At 30.9% G+C, this 20908-nt stretch overlaps 1 protein-coding gene across 4 annotated transcripts in view; it reads left to right on the top strand.

Moving 5' to 3' along the window:
- Nucleotides 1-20908, top strand: part of LOC121120035 (uncharacterized) — a 137700-nt gene that overhangs the window by 6690 nt on the left and 110102 nt on the right. For all 4 annotated transcript variants that reach the window (XM_071889435.1, XM_071889436.1, XM_071889437.1 and 1 more), the window contains exons 3-4: nt 10457-10987; nt 15666-15876. In XM_071889435.1, the coding sequence (XP_071745536.1) occupies nt 10457-10987; nt 15666-15876 (742 nt within the window). The remainder of the gene's footprint in view (nt 1-10456; nt 10988-15665; nt 15877-20908) is intronic.

Raw genomic sequence — 20908 nt, 5'->3', positions numbered from 1 at the left:
CCTTTTTTTTTACATTTCAGAAAGGAAAGGTATTTTTTTCTCATATTCATATTTTCTCTCTTTTTCTTCCATAGTGTAGCTTGAGAAAAAAAGCTTTATAAATCTTTTTTATAGTTTAGAATAATGTCTTTATAACATTAATTAATATAAAATAAGTATAAATGCTGTATTTTAATCTTTATTGACGAAGTAAAGAACGTTGGTCTCCTGTCCAGTTCAGTCCTGCACTTCAGTACTAAAACTTAGAAAGGACGCTCCTTAATCACGCAACTTAGCCTTATTTATTCTTTTTTTTAAATCAGTTCTACTACTGATAGTCTTAAGGACTGATAGTACCGGTCATAAGACTGGACTGGACCAAAGAAAAAGACTGAACCAAGGATATATGTAGTAACCCACCTTTATGTTCCTCCGAGATCCCAGGAGATAAATCCTACTTGTGGGTATACGTATATAATAAAGTTTGAGAAAAATGATCCCTCTTATACCACTTGACCTTTTTAATTCATAAGAAGTAGCCGAAATAAATAGTTCCCCCCTCCCTTCCCTTAATTTTCTTGATGATTATTTATCTTTCTTAAGTTTATACATTTCTATGTACAAATACTCGTAATAGGGAGGGATCGATTCCATATACAGAATTTTTTTTGTTGTCTTCCAGTTCTTTTCCCCTCTTACTTCCGTTTTCAATATCTTTTTTTTTTTTTTTTAAAGTAAAAATTTGAGCATCGTCTTAGGAAGGAATCCTCCCATCCACCTTCCCCTTCTTATTTTACTGGGAGCTTTCAGAAGAGTAAGTTAGGATCCACAATGCTGTATATAATATTATTAACCATGGAATTTGTTGCTTGACACATCTTTACCTTTATAGATATCATGCAACCTTTCATCTAAAAAGAAACAAAAAAAGCTAAAAGGTAGTAAACCAAATAAGTTAATTACACCACTGTTTTTTATCTCTTAACTACTATCATAGTCATATTATTTCGCTACAGTTTTTAAAATGAATTACATAATATTAAAATACTTCATACTATTTTATTCCATATTGTATTATAATATTGCCTAGTAATATTTTATTGAAAGCGTAGCTATACATTTGTATTTTGATATGGTAGCCAAAATTTCTTCATAGAAATAATAAAATTGTCATTATATATATATTATAAACTACAAGGGATCCACAAGAAATTGTATTCCTGTCCTTTTTGGAAACAGAACATATGTATATTGTAACTAAAGAAGGGATGTGTGTATAGAAGAAAAAAAACAACTTATGATGGCGATTAGAAAAGGAAAAACGGTTGATACCTGTGCTCTTTCTTTTTCTTTTGTTCATTATTTAATAATTCGTGTGTATTAACATATCCTCTAAAAGAATAATTCTCGCCTATCTTTCGGATAAATTGATTTAAAAAGGCATAATGAAATATACATATATGAATTTAAATTTAATTATAATATTTTCCCTGTACTAAGATTGTTTTAAATCCTGAAGATTCTCCTCTCTATAGCACTAATTCATTTTCTCCCTCAAAAATCCTAAAACAGAACATTCCTATCATTTTAATTAATTTCATATTAATACGTTTCTAAACACATCCTTTTTTAGTTTCATATTATCATAGTGCAGTTATCATTTTCAGTTATTTCATGGCAGCTGAGTCTCGTCTTCTTATATTGTTTTATCTCTGGTTGGATAATGCCATGGTGCACTTCTCATATTATATAGATGTAGCATACTTAAATATTATCTACATGTTTTCTTATAGTGAAAGAAGGTTCCTAGTTTCTTTTTATACAATATTATTTAATGGTGCTCTTTAATAATAAAAAGGAAGAGGTTGTCATGGGAAAAGCATGGAATTATTCTCGAGGGGTCAATAATATACATTATACATAGACTTGGAAGTTGATATTACCTACTTTTACCCTCTTATGTTTGTTGAACAACTGAGTCTTCTATTCTTCCAAAGGAAAGATTAAGCAGATTTATTCATATATATTGAATATATTTTTTCAACATATTTTTTTTATTTATAATGCATGGCAACCAGACTGTAGAAGTAGTAGTGGGGTGTACGTGATTTCACTCTAAAGGCAATATTATAAAGTTATCTTGAAAATACAGTCACTTACTACCATACAAATAAATATTGCCCCAAAATGGTTTGAAATAATATTTAATTAAAATTAAACTATTGGAATTTACTCCCTAAGTTTTTATGGGTGCGATTTATGAAAATCAGTTCATTGCTTCAATTTCTAATATACATACAAATCACAATTTTTTAAATTCAATTACATAATTTGAAACTTTCAAAATTCTTTGAGCGCAAATAACTCCATGGATAATAATGCTTTAAAGCTAAAATTAGTACCATCAAATCGGGTGCTATGCTTGAATTTTAAATTGATGCAATTTTTTAAACTCGGAAAAAGTGAAACCGAATTCCCCCCTCCCCCAAAAAAACCAACATAATTAAGAGCTTTGAAAAATCGCCCATAATCAATTAGGTTATGTACTAATCATCCACAACTTAAAAATAAGATATTTTGCCAATTATGTTTTGCATTTTTTTGTATCAATAAGTATCCTTCTAAATCCTCTAAATGAAAAGTTATTCAAAGAGAAACAAAAAATGAAAAAAATCCACCTCTATTAAAATACCGAAGACAATAAGGAGTGGAAAGGACGTCACCTATCCGCTATAATTTTCAAAACTGTCTAAAACAAAATTATTTTGTGTATTATCATTATCAAACAAAGAAAAAAAAAACTTTTCTAATTTATAAAACTTGTATTTTTGTCGAATCCTATATATTTGTATATTTAGTCTTGTTGGTAGTTATTATAATACGTAAACATAGGTTGGAAAATGCGTTTGTTATTTGGAGTTAATATTGAGTCCTAATCCCCTACTTTATAAGCCTCTTATTTGTTTGTTATATTCTACACATTCTGATGAAAAAATGAACTCCCTGCGAAAATGATCCCTACCTATAATGTAATACTTTCATAACAACGTAATATTATACTTCTTTTCTCCATAAAATCCTTGTTCTTCCAATGATTGATTTTAAAATCAGAATTATGTTTAACGTGTTACTTTTCAAGCAACTTACATGGTCTTACCTTAATTATATATCGCAACCTTTCCTTAAAAAGAACAAGAAAATAAAACCCAAATGAGTCAGTAGTGTTGCGTATGGATCTGTGAATTCTAGACCGGTTTGAGACAGTTAGATTTTTTATACGACCAAAATAGTTTGGTCTAAACTGGTCTCAACTGAGTCTATCAAAGAGGGGAATTTATATACTTTTAAATAATTTTGAAGACCTTTTTTTAAAAATAAAAGATAATTTTGATGACTATTGTTATATAACACATTTTTTAAGGAGACTTCCAGCTAACAAGAAATTTGAGGATTATGTATTAAGTGGTTCATATTTTCATGATATAATCATACCACAAATACTATAATTTAGTACAGTATCTTTTTAATTGTGTTATATATATATCTCACGTCGTTGCCTTTATGCACCTTTCTTCTAAAAAGAAATAAAAAAAAAAGCTGAAATCCACTGGTAGTGAGCCAAATCAGTCAAGCATACCAACTGCTATATATCTCTCAAGTACTCCCAGACTATCATAGTCATAATATTTTTCCACATTTTTTATATAATAGGTCGACTTTTAGTGGAGCAACGGGCAAAATACTTAGAACTATGCCTTATTGGCTTATGGACCTTTCCCTATTGTCCCTTTTGAATTATGAATTAATGCTGCAAAGACGAGAGAGACCCTTCTACATTTAAAATGCCATTAGGGTTAGAAAAATATTATAATTATATTTAAATTCATATATATATATATTTAAATTATGCATTTTAAAACAATTTACACCAAAGATAGGCAATAATCCTATCAGAGGGATAAGGGAAACGACCTATTAAAAAAAAAATGAACAAAAATTAAAAAGACCACAAATATCAACAGTTTTTCCTTTTCTAATTTATAATTTTTTCTTTCCAAATATATATATAAAAAAAACAACACTTTTTAAAGTTTTGTTAGGTTTCCGTATTTTTCCCCATGCTTTGACATGTGTGAAGGAAGAAAATCATTTTTTGGGGGCCCTGAATACACCCTAGAGCCCCTTGCACTTTTTGCTTAAAGTCTTAATATCATGACAAAAAAATAGCACTTACCGTAATTTTTTGCAAAAAGACATTAATAGATTTAAACGTACATTGTCTCGTCTTTAAAAAGTTTTGAATATTTGAAACCTGTGCTGCCAACCATTTTTCCGATAATTGATGAAGAACTACCATTTTTCGAAAAAAAACGACAATTTTCAAAGCTGTAATCAAAAAGTGCGAGGGTCTCTAGGGTGCATTCAGGGCCCCCAAAAAATGATTTTCTTTCTTCTCACATGTCAAAGCATGGGAAAAAATAAGGAAACCTAACAAAACGCAAAAAAGTGCTTTTTGGATAGGGTCTAACCCTTGGTATACCAATCAACACTAGCTTCTTTTGTAGGTATAAGAAGACCTTTAAGCTTAAGTTCGATTATATGACTTGAACATAAAGAACTTCAACTTCGACTGATTGATAACACTTTTGTTGCACGTATTTAAAACATCAAACAAAAACAGCTGCTGAGAGTGTAAAAGGATCAAGTTAAAAAAATATTTAATTCAAAAAATTAGGAGTTTCTTTTGACTAGAGAAGTTTTATAATTAATTTTGTACATCAAGTCAATTTTTTTCTTCCTACCAATATAAGTTTATATTGTTAGGATATTAGATGTAATACTACCAGCGACGGAGGACTTGAAAGTACGTTTTTTTACAGCTGCGTTCAAAAAAATAGAAATGCAACCTTAAACATTTTAAAAGATTTTTGTAATTACCAATCGGATTTGGTTTTTTATTTTCAAAAGCTACTATGCTGATTCTTTTTCAATTTTTGAGGGAGCATCTAACCACGAGTGCGTGGTGCGCTCATGAATTACGAAGAGTAACACTGAAGATTTGTTGGGGAGTCCAGAGAGTAAGTTCTCTTTGGACTCAGGATAAAATTGAGGATCGACATTCAGATTAATTCCTACCTATGTATGTGCATTCTAGGATTTATGTTATTCCTTCCTCCCATAGCTGCATGATGTTAGGTAATCTAATAAAACGACGTTTTGACAGCTGAAATAACTCTCCTCCCAAACATTCTTCAAATTGTCAGGGTTATTATGTCAATGTATATAGGCCTCATATATTCTGGTAGTTTATATGATTTACAACTCTAGTCTTGAGCTCAAAAACAAACGAGTGGGATCCCATTTCATAGTTGAAGGAGAAGCAGGGATAGTAGTTTTGTAGTTTTTTATTTTGACAATTTTCATTTTTTTATTTTTAGTCATATATGATACATTTGGTTATTCCTTTTTTTTATAATAAATGATTATACTAGTCTAATCATTTTTGTCCTTTGATTAAAATATTTACCTTAAGAATTATAAAACTAATCTATATTGTCCAAAAACTTTTTTTATCTTCAAAGAGCAAGATTCTATATAATAAATATATATACAAAAATATTTTTTTAAGAAATAAATCTTTAATAACTTTAAAATAATATTTTTTAAGGTGCTTTTTTTATGATTATTATGGAGTTGGTGTGTTTTTGCTTTACGACAAACTATAATTTTTGTCATTGTGATCAAAATTAGCATTCATTTTATTAAAGCTTACATGGCACTTTCTCAGATTTAAAAAAGATACAGGAATAATAAAACTATTTTTGAATACAGAAACTATAGTAAAGGCTTTCTTCTTTGATTTAGATATTTCTAAGAAAAAAATAACAGTAAATCATGGTGATATTGGAAAAAATATTTTTCTAAAAAGTTATCTGTAGGGCGCAAAACATGACGCTTTGGGTCATAAAGGTCATCTTGATGTTTCTTGCGGTAAACACCATCTTCATCAAAGGGCAAAGCAGGAAATTTTGTTGACTGGTGTAATTCGTATTTATGAGAGGTCGACTAACTTTTTTTTAGTATTACCCCTAAAGAATGTGTATTAAAATTAAATTAACCCAAACTATCTGCAGGATTATATTTGGAGGGTGGGGGGCCTTGAGTTTTAGAATTTATTTGAACATACAAAAATCAATTCTATTCACATTAAAATTCAAAAATCCCAAGCTGTTCATAATAAAATTTTTAAAATACAATTTCATAAATTAAATTTTTTGGGAAAAAATTTCAAACATCTACAGCCATTCAAAAAAAAAAAGATTCATCATGCTGATCAAAAAAAAAATCTAGTAAAACCAAAAATTCCTTATTATTTTTTTTGGCAGTGGCATGTTGTTTATTTCATTTAACACTAGAAAAAAATACTCCTATTAGCCCCAAATTTTCTAAACTAACCTCATTTGGGGTAATTTACCCCTGTTTCCCGACCACTGCTCCAACAAATCTATGGAAGTATCAACGATGGGAGAGTGCCTTGAGATTTTCACCCTTGGCCGAAAACGATAAATTGTAATAAGTGATCGTAAATTTTGCATTTAGATATAGGTGTTGTTTAGTTTATATAGACAAAACAAATTATTCATACTTGACTGTTACGCATGAGAGGTTTTGAAAATAAAAATAAAAAAAAGTTCAAAGTTAAAAATATTTGCATAATTCTATTTGATCAAAGTGTTTTAATGTATTTTAAATTGTTCATATCTCTTTCCAAAAAGAAGTAATATATTGCGTAGATTTTTTCCTATTTTTAAACTCTGCCTTTTTCTGACTCCAAACTCCATTTTTTTCTATATAATGTCTCTCACTGTAAAAATGTACCTACCATTCAAACTATTAATCCTTTCATTTTTTTGTCAGTGGACAAACTTACAAAATTGTTAAGGGATCAAATAATTATTTTCTCCACAGTATAATATTTTCATAGAACTAATACTATTTTAAAAGCCTTTCTATTGTATTTTTACATTTCCTCCCCAAATTATATAACATTCAGATAATGTTAAAAAGAGTCTTAGATCAGTTATATCGCTCCTGCCTTCTCATCACACTCTACAAAATTCCCATCCATGTATATAGGTATATAATTAGGATTATGCTAAGTGATGTAACGCGTTTGATTTTTTTAGCTGGCACGTAATCTGTTGAATGAATTTTCTTCCCCATAGCAGTTATCATTATTATTTAATTCCTGAGTAGTTCACTTACTTTCATAAACAAATTCAATTATGGTATATGCAGAACCTGATTCAACATTCTTATGTGCTCATAAAAGACGGAGGATTTGTTGTGGAGTTGTATTTATTTTAATCACTAGTTATGAGCTTTTTTTTAGGCGAGTAAGCACGCCTGCAATTACTATTTATGAAGTTCCTCTATTCTATTCTATGAGTTACTTGATATTAGGAATAAATAATAATCAAATCAAATTAGTAATAGATGATTTCCTTACTTAAACTCAACTCTATGTCAACATTTCTCACAATTATAGGTATAATATATAAAAAAAAATCAAAATTGCAAAAGAATAACTCATATTTATTATTCATAATAGATTCATAATTTGCATAAAGACGCATTATAACAAATCCTTTATATGTAAATTGCAAACAAAAAATTAATAACAGTCATCCAACCATGATTTAATTGATTTCGGTGCATACTTATCTTTCTCATGTTACCGCTAACAAGAACTCTGATCATAGCATTTAAATACATATTTTTGAACAATGAATGTTTTAACATAATAGGAAAACTTCCAAGTGAAGCTTCATAAAAATTGTAACCAATTAATTGGAGCTAATGATACTTTTTTACATAAAAATTCCAGTTTTATTATTAGAAAAGTTATTTGTTTGATCATTGTTATAGTTATAGAGACGCAAATACAAGCTACATCCCCATGTGTATCAAGTAATAATATTAGGTCGAGGACAAAGTACATAATTTTGTATTTTTAGCTTTATTTGAATGCATTATAAGAAGTGCTTCAATCGTCCAATTTAAGCCAAGTATGCTCTATTCTGTTTGATAACTTGTTGCCAACGAAAATCCAACCTCATTATGTCCTTCTATTAGAAGCCCTAGTCGCTATTTGCAAAAAATTCAGACAATTAATTTTTACGGGCCTCTATTGAGGCCAAATTTGTACTTCCAAGCTTGTTGGCAATAGATAGGAATAGGTAGTAGTCACTTGGTGCCAGATCCAGACTGTGGATTGAATGTATAAGACCTTTCCATCCGACCACCCAGAGCTTCTGGTGTGTCATCAAAGATGTGTTCGACTTGGTGTTGTCTTGATGAAAGATGATTTCTCCTTATTCGAGTTTCGTTTTGCTTCCAGCCTTCTGCAAATGGTTCAGAGCGGTTTTATAATTAATGTTAAGCTCCTGGGCGATGCTAAGACTACAAATATGACCGTTATTTGATTGATATTTTCCTTGATTTTATCGACCTTTTCGACGCCAGGCCTGCCAGTGCGTAGTGTATCATTCACCTCCACTACACCAGTACGAAATTGCTAGAATAACACTTTTGTAACACGAACTTAAAGAGTATCGGCTCGTATAGATTGCAATTTTTTTTTGTTCGCTTTCTATACATTTTTCCCTTTAATGTAACAAAATGTAAGAGAAGGCCAATGTCTTCCATTGATACCTCCATAATCGACGCACAATGATTCACGACAGAACCGGCCGAGTGCAATACTATCCTGAAAGCGTTTTTAGTTATAATAACATCGATACAACACCGTATCGTATGATCCAATGTGACCAATAATTAACAAGATATACTTAGTTAAAAAAAAGGGTGAGAAATACGAAATTACTTTTTCCCCAAACTATTATTTATATCAATGTACTGATGAAAACCAGTTGTATTTTTTAGCTTGCTCGTTTGGTGGAGTTGGTAATCTGATCAATGAATTGATTAATATCTTACACGTTTTAAATCCCACACTCTACTTAATATACATATACTTGAGTAGGTAATTTTAACATCGAAACATTAATAATAATAATATAAAAATTATGACTGCTGTCGTTATTATTTAAGTCCTGAGTAGTTAACTTCCCTTTCTACTACACTCAATTATATTCAAAACCTAATTGTGTTCATAAAAGACCGTGAGTAACTATGATAATTTGTTGTGGAGGTATAATTGTAATTCCTTGTGGGACTCAAAGTGGAAACAGTTGAAAAAAAAAAAAGAAAAAAGTAGAGTCAATTGATGAATTCGTTGTTGAAAAAATATGGAGCCTTCCTTGGAATCCGTACTGGGAGCGACAATACAACAATTGCTCGACCTCTGGGACACAGTGTCACATTCATTATCAAGGTTAGGATATATTTTGAGGCGACAGCAATGCGGATCGAGGTCGAAGTGACTGTTTCTGGACACCACAATTCGTTGCCAGTATCCAGCAAATCATCAATGAGGACCCCGAAAAGTACATCAGGATAATTGCTCGAGAAGTTGGCTGGTCAGAGTCGCTGATCCGGCAGTGCATTCACGAAAACCTGTGTTACTTCTAATAAAATTATAAAAAAATGATAAAATTATGCTCAAGGATATGCCTGTCGTCATACAGACGAAGTTCCCTGCCCTCGTCCTGTTGTTTGTGGTGGTTAGCTGCGAAAGACCACGTAATGCCTCCTTACGAGATTCCCCAAGGCCTCAGGGTTATCACTGATGCCTACCTGGACGTCCTAGATAAAAAGCTAGGCGAAACCCTGGATCGACAAGAAGAGGCATAAGAGGCCTTACATGTAGCAGCAGGACTCTGCTCCCTACCACATCTCGAAAAAAAGTTTCAAATGCCTCCAAGACAATTTTGAGGGCGGAATTTTTCAGTGATTCTCAACCGGGGGTCTGCAAGTTTATGAGGGTCATCAAGAAATATCTTTAAAAAAAGGGTAATTATTGAATTTATTTTCTAAAAAAAACCGTACTATTTTCAAATATTTGTTAGACATTAGATGCACTCACACGCAGTGATGAAAAGGTTAGTAATCACTGAGTTAGATAAAAATTAATGTTGTCTCGATGATCATCCTGATTATTTTTATAATTGGGAAAGTTGTATAATCTCTTCTTTAATAAATTCATTATTCAATTATATTCTTATTGTGCAAAGTTAATCTTTAAATAACAAATTTTTTCGATTGCACTATTGTATCATATATTCAAAGCATTCTTTGTATATCTGAACTAAATACAGTTACTTTAATTATGACAGTAATGGAATAAAAAAAGAGGGGAAGTGATTTTCTTTTATTTTTATCTTTCAAACCCATTCATTTGTTGTTGTTTTTTACTGTACTATTATATCTTAGTCAAAATATTTTTTTCTTTTGTGGCATACACCAATTCTTGGTTGTATATTCCTAATGGTTTTTTTCTTTAATCTTTTTCCAGTGTGTAACATCACCATTTCCTCTTCCGCCATGAGGAACTCCTCTGGAAGATCTTTTGGAGAAATTAAATCCCCTTCATCCGCCATTGGACCTCTTTTTTGTTGGTATAAACTAATGGCAGAACCGAATGAAAGGATTGAGATACAAATCTATCGAATTAAACGACTAGGAAAACTGGATCTGGAAAATCGTCGCTGTCTTGGAGGGAGTCTCCAATTCCTTCGAGGCTCTCGTCTCACCTCAACCTCCCCATTGGACTTGAGTATTTGCGGGGAGAATGAGAGATACTCGCCCCCCATCGTGCTCTTTAAGGACTACCAAGAAGGAGTTCCTGGGATTGCAACATTATTTTTTAGGGTGGACGTTCCTTCATCCTCTCGCTCTCAGTTCATTGCTCATTATGCCTTTGTACCCATATGGGAGAAGAATGGGTCACATTTTCTAGAAGAAACGCGTCTACGGATTAGAGGAGGGGCCCCTCTTCCTGGATCAAATTCGTTAGAGGAATTTCTTGGTGGGGAGTCTCAAGAAGGTACGTTTAAGATTATAATTCCATCATTAATAAAAGTTAAGCTCTTATAAAATCATTCATTTCTTTGGGAGGCTAATTCTAAAATATTTTTCTTTCTCAATTTGTAGCCCAATTTAACAAACGGTTAGAAGTCTTAGTTTCCAAAAAGGCATAGTCAGTTTCACCGTGAGCTGGGCCAAGGGAGGAGATATGAACTGGGCCCTCTTTTTAAAAATTCGAATTGAATTTCAAATTTTTTGGAAAAAAAAAAAAAGTCGAACCTTTAATATACTTAAATAATTTATAATCTTTATTTAAAATTTTCTTTTTTTTACTACATCCAGCTAGAATAATTCTTAGAATTTTACACTCTATATTTTTTTATATCAAATAGTCGTTTGTTAGTCAAAAATTATTATTTTTTAGAGTAATAATATTTTAAGGCCGACATGGCCTTGAAGCAAAAAAAAAAAATGTTACCTGAACTGTTTCTAGAGTTTTAAGAACCTACATGAAACATTTCAGCAAAATCTATGCATTACTGATTTCCAGACACACTCACAGAAATACGCAATTAATAAATAGATATATCTACTCAGTGCAGATGGAACGTTTTGTGGATATTTACCCCAAACTGCCATATATTACAATCTACATAATATAAGTTAGATTTAAAGAAATAAAAAGTCATTTATAAAATGTATTGCTGTTATTTAAAAAAAATGAATAAGAAATGTCTTTTCTTTGAAAAAAAGGACATACAAAAATAGTCCATTTAATAAAATAAACATAAATGTCAGCTCGACAAAAAATAAAGGGCCCACATTTAATTTTCATAGAAAAAAAAAGTAACGTCCTTTTTTTTTTGTCCCTAGGCCTTGCTCACAGAAAAATCAACTCGGATTCTTTTTAATAATCCAGCGCAGAGCAGAGACAAGTATTAGTACTGTATTCATTTAGTTGTATTTGTCATATTTCGTAAAGAGAATAAAATATAATTTTCAGTCAGACGAAACATTAAAAAAATCTATATATTTTCTTTCGTCTTTGTCCTCTAGTCCCCATCCAGAAAACATCCATTGCCAAATACTTAAAACATTTTGTCTAGTCGTAGATGATTAAATTAACACTACCACAATGCCCCCTAAAATGAAGAAAGGTTAAAGTCTGTTTTTCCTAATTTGATCCAGCCTTCACTTCTTGAGTTTGATGGAAGTGCTTCTCAGGTATATCTCTTATTGGTTAGTTTAGTTTTTTTTTAATGTTACACAAACAATTATAAATAAGCCCAAGGATTATTTCCATTTCTCCTCCAACATCTTCCCCCCAAAATGATATAAATCTCTTGAGCCATAATGAAATTACGAGGCATTATGCTCGAGTACTTAACCTCAATTATCAAGAGCCAAGTTGAAGAGAAGCAATCCCTTTTCTCAGATTCACATCCTATCCCACAAAATAGAAAATACATCATATCCGAAAATATATATATACTTTTTTTTTGAAAGGAATTTGCTTTCTTTGAGAAAATAAATAATGTATGACGTATAACGACAATAGAAATAATAAATGATCAACTACGTATGAATAAAAAATGGTGTCTTTCATTTCAATATTAACAATAAAAAATATATAAAAAAGGATTCAAAATTTGAATATTTCTCTTCAAAGATGTGGATATTGCTGCTTTTTTTTAACACCATTTTAGGCGTGTTCTAGGATCTACATACATATCTCACAGAAAGATCTTTGTTGTATCTCTCAACCTTTCCTTCAAAAGAATATGAAGAAAGAAGCACCTAATTAATTGGTATATTATTAACCATTGTCGTCATTTTGTTTAACTGTTTTCTAATTAACATAATAATATCCCCACAACTTCAACAATTCATATATATTTTTTCCACTGTTGTTAATCTCTCTCCCGTCGTTGCACTTAATGTACCCTGCAACATTTTCTACAAAAAGGCCAAAATCAGTTGTCAGCATAATAGCCAATTTTTCCAAACTACGTAATATTCCCCAAAAATTCTAGGTAATTGTCATAGAGTGATCATAGTGATGATGTGAAGAAAAAGTTGAGCAAAACATTCAATTTGTAGTAGATAAATAGCAATGTTAACAACATAGAGGGCGCTTGAAATATTTTATGTTCCTCACTGTATTTTAAATTTGATAATATTTTTCTATATGGAACTCTTCAGTCTTTATAAGGGTATAGGATGATTCCATCTAAGCTCTGGGTCGGAACTGGTCGACTCACTTTCGGCTTCAAAAAATCCCCTTGCTTTTGCTCAGCGTAAGCACTATATGTATTTTGTCTCTATAGTAATTGATCATGTCCTAACAAGAATTAATTCAAATTCAACCTATCATCTTTCAGAACTCTGACAATGGGGAAGAATTAGAAAATCGACAGCTGACAACAAAATACAGTGTTTTTGTTTTAGTGAGGTAACACCGTGCTCTGCTTTTTGATTGTGGATCTAATAAACTCGACGTATTTTTAGTAATCTGATAACGTATTCCTACAATCAAAAGAATAATTCAGTTGTGAAAAATGATTCCGAGCTTTTGTTCTTTCCCTTTTTGAGGAAAGGCTGGGAGATACAATAAAGATCAATTATTGTCAAAAAAGTCAATCATTTTGTCTGTTTTCTTTTGAGATATCCTATCATAGCTGGTTTTGAGGGCTAATAGTAATTTTTTGATGGAATCATATTTTTTTACCAATGAATGTAGTCAGTTTTTCATTTGGTTTGCTTTAAATTACGGATGATATGATTTACCAAAATAAAAATAACTCATTGATGATAAATTAGAGATATTATACGTCATTATAAAGAGTTCAGTTGTAAGAAATGTTACAATTATAATCGTATGGTTTATTCTAGCTTGCATGTAATAATTGGAAATTAGCATTGTTTTCGCGAGAAAACAAGCAGACGTACGCTGAATTAAAGGAAAATTGGAATTCTTATATGTTAATTTTAATATTATCATTTTTGAATCAAGATGTTTTTGTATTTAATGTGTTATAAAACTTTGTAATATAATTCAGGTGTTGGAACGCCCGTCAGCTAAAAGCATAGCTGACTAAATCATATTTAATTTTAGAATATTTTTTTTTCAAGTAAACCTATATTGCTTATTTATTAAATATTCTATAAGATAATTAAAACTTAAACGGATAAAATAAATCAAAATCGAACTTTTTTTGACGACAAATCTTTTAAAGTTGTAAAATAAGGTTTATTCTTTAGGTTTAGCTATAAAGCAATTGCAAAAAATATTAACTTCCATATATGATCCTTTATTTTACTTGATTTTTGTATGATTAGTCACGTTTTGTAGGAACTCTTTTAAAGATAACTTAAAAAATAGTTTATTTTTGGAATGCTGAAATTTCGATTACCTTTAATTTTCAACTTTATAATTATTTCATTTCAAAATATGGTTCTAAATCTAAATTATACCTTTAAAACTTGATTTAAATGAAGGTTTAAAGGCCAAACCAACTGTAATTGAAAGTTTTAAAGATCATTTTCGTATTCTATGGCTTAAATAACAATAGTTTATTTGTATTTCAGCCTTTGGGCTTTCTAAGACCTGAATTTTGTTGCATAGGATTATTATTACCTTTCATTTTCATTTACTCATATAGTTATTTCACTTCGAAATATGAATTAAAATTATACTCTAGAAACGTGATAAAAAAAAAAGTCTTTAAAGGCAAAACCAATATAGGTCATTAAAGACTTTAATGGTCATTTTCGTATTCTATGGTGAAAACACTGTTGCATAGTGGCATACATATGTTGGAAGTTTTATTCAATACAAAGAAAAGTTCATAAAAACATTATTTAGTCTAATTTTCTGCCTAAGGAGACAGTTTATTCATGATTAATTAAATTAATGCCCCGTTCTGTTCGATAACATATTGCCAACGAGAATTCAACTTCATAATGCCATTTTCGTAGAAGCCTGTTTCCCTATTGATAAAAAATCAGACAACCAATTTTCTATCGATGCCAAATTTGTACCCCCAAGCACGTTCGCCGTAGACAGGAACAGGTAGTGGTCATTTGGTGCCAGGTCTGGAATGAAGTTTGGATGCATAAAAACTTCCCATCCGAGCTCTCGGAGGTTCTGGTGGGTCATCAAAGATGTGTGTGGTCTGGTGTTATCTTGATAATGTCTTTTTGTCTCCTATTTCCCAATGCTGGCTGCTTCTGTTCGATCGCCAGATCGGTAGAGTTGTTAGCATTACAGGGCGGAATTGAGCGGAAAACAATTGCTCCATCCTCTGTTATTAAACACGAACCGAAAGAATATCGGCCGCTTATACATCATAAATTTTCTTGGTCGCTTTCGACACGTTTTTCCCTTTCAATAAAATGTAAAATATAAACAGTTCCTTCCTTTAAAACCTCTATACTCGACGAACGATAATTCACGATTGTAGCGGACAAGTGCAATACGGTCCAAAAAGTGATTGTAGTATACACTCACATCTTTTATCTTATGAAATAATGTGACAAATAATGAACACGATTTACCTAGTTGAAAAAAGGGTAGGAAATGAGCGATTCCTTTTTACTTACCTAATAATTAACATTTCTTTGCTATTTGATAATTTGATATGAAAAATATATTTATACACCGAATTTTAATTTTTATTGAAATACTTACTTCATAGGTGAAGAGGTGACATCATATTTGGGAATGGGTTGTGACTGGTCCTTCCATGAAAAGAACTGCTCATCTCATAATTCCTCCTGCTCTTTTGCTTCTCCAGGCTTTCCTGGTATTTACGATCCCAACAAAGCATGTAAATATCTCATAAATCGTGATGAGAACATCAACTCTCGAATCCGTATAACTTTCAACTCTTTTAATCTACCACCAAAGTAAGTGAACAGGGAGGCAACAGCATTATTTCAGCGTATTTATTAATGTTGGATTTAAATAAAAAATTTCAAGTTCATTCTATGTAAAGTTTTGAGTATTGAGATACATATAGTTTGAGTTCAGGCTTAATAAATAATAAATTTTTCATTGATTGATAACATCTAAGTTTAAAAATTGAGTTAATAATTGAGTACCTCAATAAGGCAGTTCATTAATTATAAATCAAATAATGAAGGTAATTTTGGAAAATATTTATTTGTATATTAGAAAACTATTTCAAAAATTATATTGGCAGGGCTCCAAAACTTGCAGTAGGTTGAATAAATTACGAAAAACGTGATTTTATGAAATCAAGACAATACAACTCAAAAACAATTTGGCATATGTTTAAATAATTTATTGAGGTATATTTTTTATTCAATATGTCTTCCTTCACAAGTAATAATTGTCTCGACATGCCGGCGACCATATTGGCAGGACTTAAAGATGAAAGCCATGTCCATGGAATACCATGCTTTCATTATGGCAACTCGGTTCAAATCCAAATTTGGATAAAAGGTGCACTGGACTCCAAGACCCCCTAAACTGTAAAGTTCAAAGGGGGGATGTCAGAGCTAAAGACAGGCAAGAAGTCAGCCATATTTTTGCTACAAAATTTTGGTCATTTTTTGCTCCATGTACACCATTCCTATGATTAATGGACTTCTTAATGTTAAAGGCGGTCCAGATGGGAATGGCAACGGTCTCTGTAAACTTCTCTGCAGTGACACCGGCGTGGAGGAGATCGCACAAGACATGTGACATAGGATGAAAACAAAACTTGTTTCAGTTGTCGTTTGATTACGTGATGAAACCTCATAATTAAAAATAACTGAGATACAATCGTAATTCAATGCTACTGCATTTTTTGGTTCCCCACTCCGGGGCTTTATATTAATCCTTTTCATAACTTGTCCTACACCATAAAAAAAATGAAAAAAACAACAAAACTGTTCTTGAGTTTGAGGATGTGACATAAATTTCTTTTACGTTTTGCAAATGTGTAGGATATTTAAATTGCCCTTAATGGCTATCGATGTAAATTTGTTAAAATAAAAAAGAATTCAACGAATATACTATATTTCAACTATGTCACATAAATAAATAGTAAATAGAAATTATTTGTCCGTTCAGACAGCTTATAAATATATTTCTCATTAATTTTCCGTAGGTGTAGAACCACTATATTCCCGGGGTTTTTGAGCGAGAAACTGTACTGCGTACGTACTTTGTACATAGCCCTACAAAAAGAAATCTCCTTCAAAAACCATGACAATGGAATTTATAAGGAATTATTCTATAAAAATGTAGAAATAACTCCTAATCATTACTTGAATATTTTGAGTTTTGATCATTCAAGTTTAGTAGAGTTCTTGAAATATATTTTGGGGCAGTTTGAGTAATTTTTGATAAGTTGTCTTCTTCAGAAAAGTTGACTTTTTTTTTAGTTTTATTAATATTTGAATCCAAAACTTATTTTTATATGTAAATATGTATTAGATATGTTTCCTCAATGCAGATATTTAAAAGAAATGGAATGGAAAAGGCGGAAGAGACACAAATTATAAGAAGGGCTTTCACTTCTTATCCGCACTTTTTCCTTTTTTTTTTCTTTGCCTTCATCATAATTACAACTATCAAGGAATATATGTGTATTTTTGTTTATGTGACCCGTCAACACAAAAACAAGCTAGAATATTCTTATTTTTTATCAACCCTGAGTCTGGAAGAAAAGTTGATCCTTATTTCCATCAACAAATTAGGGGTTAAACATATATGGAGATGTGATGTTTGTAGAGAAAAACAAGTACAGTTTAGTGATTAGAAAAGGAAAAATGGTAGATATGTCTGCTTTTTTTTCTTCTTTTTGTTCATTCTTAAATAGATAGTACCTTTGCTGGAATTTTTTTGAAATGCATAATCGAATAATGATATGTATATGTGAAATAGATTTTTTAAATATTTTATCTGCACTAATGCAGAAGGTTCTCTTTCTTATAATTTAGTAATACAATGTATTCCCCCTAAAACGTTTAACATGCATTTCATGTTCAAATCAGTCCTAATTCAGTAATAGTAGAGTAGAAGTAATGAAGTTGGCGGTACAATTTTGAAACATTTAGGATCAAGTACTATATTCTATTTTATACAAATACATATATTATGATATTTACATTGAAACTTGCCTATTATTAGTGCCAACTTGAAAGCATTAAGTCCAATGATTGTTTTCATGAAATTGTGTTCATGGTATCATGAGTTTATTTTTCTTTGGTTACTTAATTGTCCCTAAGGTTTGGAATATCACAGCGTTACTGATCTGAAGAAATAATTCTGTGTTATGGATGTACATATTCTTATGCCCTGATATTTATTATTTGAGCTATTCAGTATATCCGGTGTTATGTCGGAATTTTAAATTAGTGCAGGTTGTCCAAATTGGTTAATTTGATCCGGATTTATTCCGGAAAAAACAACATTTTTATGATATTTACAAAATTGTCAATAACTAATTATTTAATCAATTAATTATCCCGTTTATAAGATGCCATATGTTGCCAATTTGTATCTTTTTGTAGCAAATAACTATTCCTCTTAAAACTCTCAATGAAAAGTAAATGAAAGTGAAACAAAAGAATGAAAAGACACCGGGTATTCAAATACCAATGGTCGGTTTATTTAGGGGGGTGGAGCGACCTATTTCTTTAAAACTGTTTAAAACAAAACTTTAAATGCATATTATAATTATAAAATATCATAAAACCTGTTTTTATTGCCTTTTGCAAAAAGGAAGTTAGGTTTCTGTGCTCTGTTTAATAATCGACATGTTCTATAAGATCTAACATCTTTGGTTGTCCATTAATAACATAACATCTAAATATATTATTCACTTTAAAGATCACAAATATAGACTTCTACCTGTTTGGATTCAATTCTTTATAAAATATATATTACTTTATTTATTTCATGTAGTTGAGTGTTTATTCCAATGTCGAATAATAAAATATTACCTAACTATATAAAATAAGTATAGGCTTAAATTTCATATAATCTCCGTGGATATCAAATTGTATTTTTCAAGGCTAGGAAAACCCCTAAAAGCTCCATAGACAAAACTAGTTGGCTTCCCTAAGGCAAATGAACCCCCAAAAGTTGACTTCATTTATTAAAAAAATATAAATTCTAAAATAAATAACGTATGTACGTAAATTAAAGATAGTTTATGTTTTTCACTTTTACCATTTACTTTCCCAGTCAGTAGTGATATAAATAGGGGGGAGGAGGTGTTAAAATCAAATTCAATTTTAGCCCAACTTTTGGGATACAAAATGATATTTTAAGCCCTCAAAAAAAAAAAAAAAAATAATAGTTTCCGGCCTAAAACAAAATTACTTTTTCCCCCATGAATCCATATTTTTTATCTATATTCAAAGTAATTAGAAGAAACTCGCAAATGTTGTTATTATAAAAGCCTTTTAATGCTTAAAGTAAAAGTTTGATAACATTTTAAGTTTATAAAATACAGTTTTAAGGTCTTATAAAAGGTCGAAGGTCACTAAATAGGTCAACTTATTGTAATTTTTTATTTCAACGGTGTACTAGGTTGTAAAATTTGGGATACTCGAACGATCAGAACCAATGTATTTTCCTCCGATTAGCAACATCCACAAATGTTTGATAAAATAAATTTGTACTTTAAATGAATGCACTTTTTTTTCTTTAAATCAGTCTCTTACTCTTAGTTGTATATTATAATTAATTTAAAATGGGATTAACCGGTTAATCATCTGAATTAATACTTGGTATACTTCTCAGATCAAATTTAAAATTATAAATGTACTCTTTATATCCGCTTCCTCTGCAATATGAGACGCCCACTATCTAAAAGAAGTGATAAATGGAAAAACGATATGAAAGTTTACAAGGAGAGTATGGAAAAAATATTTGATATATTTTGCGAAAATACACAAGCAAGAGAGTCTCAAGAAAATGATTTTGGAGTCAAAATGGGGACGAAGAATTTCAGTTTTTGCACTCAATGTGTAATGATCGGAAGAGCTACTCTTCAGAACATGTTGATAAAAAGTGGGAGCGAACAATGGAAATAAATAAAGCTAGGGAAAAGATCCTACAAGCCCAGCAGAATAAAGAAGAAAAACGGAAGATAGATCAAGAAACACGGATTTGATCATCATATGAAGAATCTCTGGATATCACATATAATATTGCTGAATTCACTGGTAATATCCCTCAAAAGGTTGAAACTACTGATAATTTGTACCACCCTGAAATCGAATAAAAAAAGAGATCATTTATTTCTAGAAACAATCATGCATCTGAAGGTGATAGTGAAAGGGATTATATGCCCCAATGATATCGCCATATACATACGTTTATCTTCTTGTAAGATAAAGCCTCAATTTTATAGTTGTGCCGACAAACTCATGAAACTTTCTGTTCGATCGGAAGTATCATTTATATAATCCTAATGTGATTGATCTCAATACAGTACCACACAATTCACGAACACGGCAATCAGGTAAGGTCATTTTTGCTCAAACTCTTTCTGAAGCTGTTGAGCTCATAATGACGAGCTCTGACGTTGTCATTACCTACCACAACGATGGGAGTAAGAAAAAGGGATGCGGATCATTTAGTGTTCAGGGGATCATAATAAATGGCAAATATCATGTTTTTCCTACCCGTCCCGTTTTATCTGAGACTAAATATCAATAGTCAGCGATGGTAAGTATACTCCAAAAGATATTCAAGAAAAAATAACATTTAAGATGGAGTTAGTCACAATTTTGGAGTGGAAGAAATGGTTGCTCTTGAGTTAGGAACAGATCATATTCCAGATCATCTTCTATGCCATACACATCCAGTGCTAATGTTTAACCGTGAACTCATCAACCTTTTTAGAGTAATTGAGGAAGGAATAGGCTCAGAAAAAATATAGAGTAAGTTCCTGACGACTGCTACGAGTCAGCA

Source organism: Lepeophtheirus salmonis, chromosome 6 (assembly GCF_016086655.4).
Source record: "Lepeophtheirus salmonis chromosome 6, UVic_Lsal_1.4, whole genome shotgun sequence".
NCBI lineage: Eukaryota > Metazoa > Arthropoda > Copepoda > Siphonostomatoida > Caligidae > Lepeophtheirus > Lepeophtheirus salmonis.
This window is presented reverse-complemented; position numbering and strand designations above follow the sequence as displayed.